The sequence below is a fragment of the Bombyx mori genome, chromosome 18 (assembly GCF_030269925.1).
Source record: "Bombyx mori chromosome 18, ASM3026992v2".
Classification (NCBI taxonomy): Eukaryota; Metazoa; Arthropoda; class Insecta; order Lepidoptera; family Bombycidae; genus Bombyx; species Bombyx mori.
The window spans coordinates 13,989,694-13,995,693 of record NC_085124.1 but is presented as its reverse complement, the minus strand read 5'-3'; the positions used below and the strand labels follow the sequence as shown (position 1 = coordinate 13,995,693).

General features: G+C 36.4%; 1 protein-coding gene across 3 annotated transcripts in view; it reads left to right on the top strand.

Moving 5' to 3' along the window:
• Positions 1-1,112: 1,112 nt before the first annotated feature.
• The window catches only part of LOC101744897 (fumarate hydratase, mitochondrial), a 32,537-nt gene continuing 27,649 nt past the window's right edge, over positions 1,113-6,000 (top strand). Inside the window, exon 1 of one of the 3 annotated variants that reach the window (XM_038017146.2) lies at positions 1,113-1,347. In XM_038017146.2, the coding sequence (XP_037873074.1) occupies positions 1,234-1,347 (114 nt within the window). In that variant the 5' untranslated portion in view covers positions 1,113-1,233. Of the gene's footprint in view, positions 1,348-5,389; positions 5,769-6,000 lie in introns of those variants that run through there. The other 2 variants (XM_062673757.1, XM_038017147.2) reach the window with 2 other exon arrangements.

Genomic DNA, 6,000 nt, shown 5'->3' with positions numbered 1-6,000 from the left:
GGTGAAATCTAAGACAAGTTCGTCCTTCGAATTTGCCAAGTAAACGATATGATGATTTTTAAAAGTTGCTACACTGATTTTATAAAGTTGTCGTTTGTCGCAAAAGCGACATAAAGATATGGCGTAGTTCAAAGCCATCAGCCCATTACTAGCATGCTAAATGTTATCGTATTTTGAGTACGTGTTTTTCTTAGACTATAACAATCTATTTTAATTGTTTTGCTGACTGTAAAGTCCGTAACATACTACCGCAGCGCACCCCAAGGAAGGTGCGCCGCACCATTTGAATCACTTTCGCTTGAGAGTGATTCAAATTTTAAACTTATCAAGGGACCGCGTGAAAAAAAAAACACCTACAGAACATTTATTCATTAATTACAAACGTCATTCCTTGTGACTTCCTCTCTAAAATCACTTAATTATTAAATATTTAACAAATTTACAATAGTGTTTTACTCACTGCGGAATAAAACTATTTTATTTAAATGGTTCCGAAGAGATTTTGTCGGTAGCCTTTTTCCCGAAATATCTAAACAGAATGTCTAAATATGTTTTGATGACATATTTTAAAGTGGTATTTATGATTAGTGTCATGATCAATAGATTCCGACCGAAAAATGGATTTTTCGGATGAGGGCTCCATAATGAATTTAAATACATATAGATAATAGTTTTAGGGCATCGACTTTCTTGAGATCCTATAAAATACGTTTAAATTATTATTTTTGTATGTTTTAAGCATGATAAATTATGAAATTTTATATAATCAATCATATTAAATCGATATCAAAGTCAATAAATAATGTACAACCCAAAACAGACGGCCGAACTGACGTGACAATGACATTTGGCGCGCTAAACATGGCAGATTTTCGGCCTCATTAGACGGAGACGGAGATATTTACGTATATTCATGTTTCATTTTATGTACGCACTGAAATACTGTTATATTGTTTTCCTGCGAGTTAAAGTGCTGAGTAAGAACGAGATAGATATATGTTTATGTATGTCCCTTCAAAATGGGTGCTATTTATATAAGCAATTGTACGTATAGAACAATATGTCGTGTCCCTACTATATAGGTCTATGATGGGCTTAGATGACAGCACTTTGAGAATATTTGACATTGACAGCTGTAAAATGTCACTAGCTGTCATCGAATTTGAACACCTTTTGCGAAGTGCACTTTCTGGTAAAGTTTTCAGTTACCTATCTGAAGAAAAATTATAAATTATGGCTACATCCATATTCAAATTTTCTTCATCTTTAATTAACACATCCAAGAACTACAGATGCGTTTTACGTCTTATAAATAAACGTAATATTTCAACAACTAGCGTTACAGCGGTGAGTTGCATAACCGGTATTTAACATTGTTTTGAAAATGAATTAATTTCTAACTACAAAGAAATAATATTTTTATTCTAGAATTAAATACTGAATACAGTAAAACAGTGTCTAAAATTGAGTGTCATGATAATTAATAACACTTTAATATTCTTAATTTTAGAAAGTAGGAAAAAGAAACATTTTCTTCGGTTTTCACGCAATTTTAGAACTAATGAAAAAAATTGGCTGTCCCATGTTTGTTTCGTTAATTCCTCAACGACATCTATACTTTTATTCATACTTATATCTCATATTAGCAGACAAAATTCATAACATAGTCAAATGACTACCACTACTATTTATCTCCCATTTCTGGTTGATTTAGCTTTTAATTACAAAAAAGTATTTAACATTTGGATACTATTTTCTTTTATATAACTCGTTGCACATTATATTTACCGTTGGTATGGTGTTTGTTACCTTACTGTGCTACTATTTCTTGTGAGCCCGCACAGGTAGGTGCCACCACTTTATCTATTTCTGCTGCGAATCAGTCATGTGTTTTAACTTTGATCATATACTTTTCAAACAGACACTTAGAATTCATATGATCTCAAAGTAGTTGGTGGCATTTGCATTGTTGATGTGCCCTCAGTACACCAGATGTGACATGAGTGTGCCATTCATTTTGGCAAAAAAACATAGTTCAAATTTTGAAAATTGTATAAATTTTGTATCTTTTTACATCTCACATTAATTTGATTCTTGCATTGATAATATATCACAACTAATCAATCATGTGTAAAATTCTTTAACATAACCAAATTAAAATAAAATATATTTACCATGTGCCGTTATGTGTCCATTTGTAGATGTTCTGAAATGGTGCTCACTTTGGTAAAACAAATTATGTGAATTTTAATTAATGTTTAGTTCGTAACAGATTAGATTATAATTGATTCTTGAATGAAAATGTGTAAAAACACAATCCTGGATAACATTCTTATTTGATTCTGTGGTATTGGAACATTTTTTTAGAGAATAGGAAGTAGCACTTGTTGCATTGACTATCTTCACTTCTACCATTTTTGAATAGTTGGGGGTACCTTTCATTACTCAAGGAGTGCACTGTATTTTCTATTTAAGCAGTTTTTATGTTGTTCGCCGCACCAATTAAACTGAGTGCACAACCTAAGGCAGAAAAAGATAACTGCTATTTGGAAGGAAGTTTTTTTTTTTTTTTTTTATGATTGAAAGTTTACTGGTGGCCCGAAGGCCTTTCCAGTTTCACCAGGACAGGTGGGCGAGCAAAGGCTCAGCCAAGAGGGGCGGGATTTGCTAACAACTGCCCGAGCGCCTCCGAAGGAGACCTAACAACTCAAGAGCAATTGTTTCGCGAATGAATCTACTACCGGATCGGAATCGCGACCCGCTGAGAAGATCCGGCGAGAAACTCAGCGGGCTGATGCATGGGTTAGGTTGCACGTCGACCTCTTTGTCGAGTTCGACGAATACGGTTACCGGGGTCCCTAAGCCTGCTCCTAGTATTAGAGCTGAAGGCATCTAATGCAAAGGTTATTGGATCTGATGGATCCGTAAGGACGTGTCTAGGGCGTCGACGGTGACTGGCTCCTGCATGATCAGGATTCGGGGAGTAGTCAGCGGCGGCAACGATAAGGCGATTATCATGACGCATAGCCTTATCGAAGTATCGTTCCGACGCTGACTTCATGTATTTCCGAATTGATTCGAGGCCCAGGTCGTCGTGTAGGTCAACGTTCCTCACGAACCACGGAGCCCCGACAGCTAACCTGCAAAAGCGGGATTGTAGAGATTGGAGGGTGTCTATGTGTGTGCGGGCCGCGTGAGCGAACACCACACTCGCGTAAGTCATGACGGGCCTTATGCAAGTTTTGTAAAGTGTCACCTTGTTCCGAAGGGACATTTTACTCCGCTTACAGATCATGGGGTAGAGTCTACCGAGAATAAACGCGGCACGGTCACGGACTGATTTTATATGCGGGCGGAATGTCATCGATGCATCCAGGGTAACGCCCAGGTACTTGACCTTCCTAGCCCAGGGTATGGGTTGTCTAAAGAGAGTAATCGGGGGTGTGAGATTCCTCCTCCTAATCCGGGAGGAAATCCGTGTGGATTGGAAGGAAGTGTAAGGTACAGCGGTATATGGAAATGAAACATTTTTAATTATTATTTTTTTGGTGGACTAGCTCATGATACACATGGCATTAAATGGTTACTGAAGATACCATCAACATAAATGCGATCATTCACCTTGAGACTGAGTTCTATGTCTGAGTTTTGTCGTACGACGACTACTCCACTCTTCAAACTGTAATGCCTGGGGTTCATAGCACAAGTACTGAGCGGTGGTACCCCTCTGTGCAAGCTCACTAGATTCTATACCACCAATAAACTCAAACTACTAGTAGAACTAAAATGATCTTCATTTCATACTTTTACTTAACTAGTACTTAACCAACTTAACTAGTTAGTCTAAATAAACTTAAATTGTTTTTACTCCCTCATTATACAAATGTTAAACTCTCAAATGAGACAGTAAATAGTAGCAGACACTGACTGACTGTGTAGTTGCAGTCAGTGATTACCAAAGCCTAAACACAATTGAGGGCAGTTTTATTGCTGCTGTCTAACTGCCGAACTTTTTTGATGAGCTGGGTCGTCCGTCAATCGAATGGAATAAAAACAATAAAAAATTAATTAATTAATAAAATAACAAAACATTTTTTTTTAAATCAAATCAAAAGCTTGTACAAAAAATATGAAGCATATTGAAAGTATTTAAAATTCAAAGTATATTTACTATTTTAACCTTATAATATGTTCCACAAATTGGACACACGCAGCACAAACATAAACACTTTCAATCATAAATCATGTGACATCCTTATGTATATATGAACATATATGATGGCTATGTGAGTCCTTCAACTTTACATTTATCCCGTAAAAGTACCACAGAAAGGAAGAAGGGCTAGCTGAATATCAACACTGTTCATGTTTAGTATTTGTTTCGTATTTCATTTTAAGTCATCGTGAATTCGTGTTGAGCGATGCACCGGTGTTCGAATCTTAGGCGGGTACCAATTTTTCTAATGAAATACGTACTCAACAAATGTTCACGATTTACTTCCACGGTGAAGGAATAACATCGTGTAATAAAAATCAAACCCGCAAAATTATGATTTGCGTAATTACTGGTGGTAAGACCACTTGTGAGTCCGCGCGGGTGGGTACCACCACCCTGCCTATTTCTGCCGTGAAGCAGTAATGCGATTCGGTTTGAAGGGTGGGGCAGCCGTTGTAACTGTACTGAGAACTTAGAACTTATATCTCAAAGTGGGTGGCGCTTTACGTTGTGGATGTCTATGGGCTCCAGTAAACCACTTAACACCAGGTGGGCTGTGATCCCGTCCACCCATCTAAGCAATAAAAAAAAGTAAATTTATAGTAAGTAGCAACTTGGCCGTGCCCCAGGCATTGCTGACATCCATGAGCGACGGTAACCACTTACCATCTGGTGAGCCTTATGCTATTATAAAAAATAAAAATTCGACGAGAAAATAGTATAACAAAAAAAATTACCACAAAAAATTGCAACAATAAAAAACAAACCCAGTATGTATAATCTTAGCAAATAAGCGTTAACAAATTCCTAACTGTTTCATTACTCACAATACTGAGTACTGAGAGAGATTAGGCTATTGAAATTTTTTTTTGGTCAAATAAATATGAAATGTTAAAAATATAATATAAAATTTAGGGTATTTCAATTTACTAAGCCTCATTGTAATCCATACCATTGTTCTTTTATAAAATGTTTTAAAGCCGGGGAGAATCAATTACACGAAGAGTCACTTTGGTTTTACGTTAAACAGGATTGAAATCGTTCTAAGCATTCTATAACATTCCATTTGTATTTACTGTCTATTTTCGCGCCATAAATTACGAAAAGTTTCGGTTTTAACAGTTAAAAAAAGACTGAAATAATTGATAAGGTTTATTTTATTTATTATCTGTGGCAATAAACCGCGAAACAAATCAGTACAGCGGTGACTTTCCATGCGGGTGGTGCACTTCGATATTGATAACAAAAAAATATAAATCGTTGCGTCGACGACCTTACCACCATTCCGCGGAGGGGACCCGTAACCGGTTTCTAAAAGCCCATTGCCGTTTCGATCGCGGCTCTAACCGTTTTATTCGCCGGTGCTGTGTTTAATCATTAAAAACACAGATATAAACCTCGTTGCGTTGAAATTGTGAAGCGAAAAAAAAATTATATTTGACGTAAACTGTCAGCTGTTTAACACGGAATTTGACTGTTGATAAATTTTTTGTTGTGAATAAAAATGGCTTGCACGACATGTCTCAACCCAGAAGGCAAGCCGGTCAAAACGGTGAGTTTGTACATAAATATCGTTACGTAAAGTTTTGCCGGGTATAGCGATAAGTACTGTTATTGAGTTGTTTGTTCAGTTCTGTCTTTTGGCCAACTGTATCGTTTCGGAACATGGAAAGAAATGCTTTTATTACAAAATTCAGAAAATAAATAAATTATAGATTTTTATTATCGTTGTAGACACGTCATTTGTTGGGTTGTGTATTATAGCATCGTATATTTTTAGTATA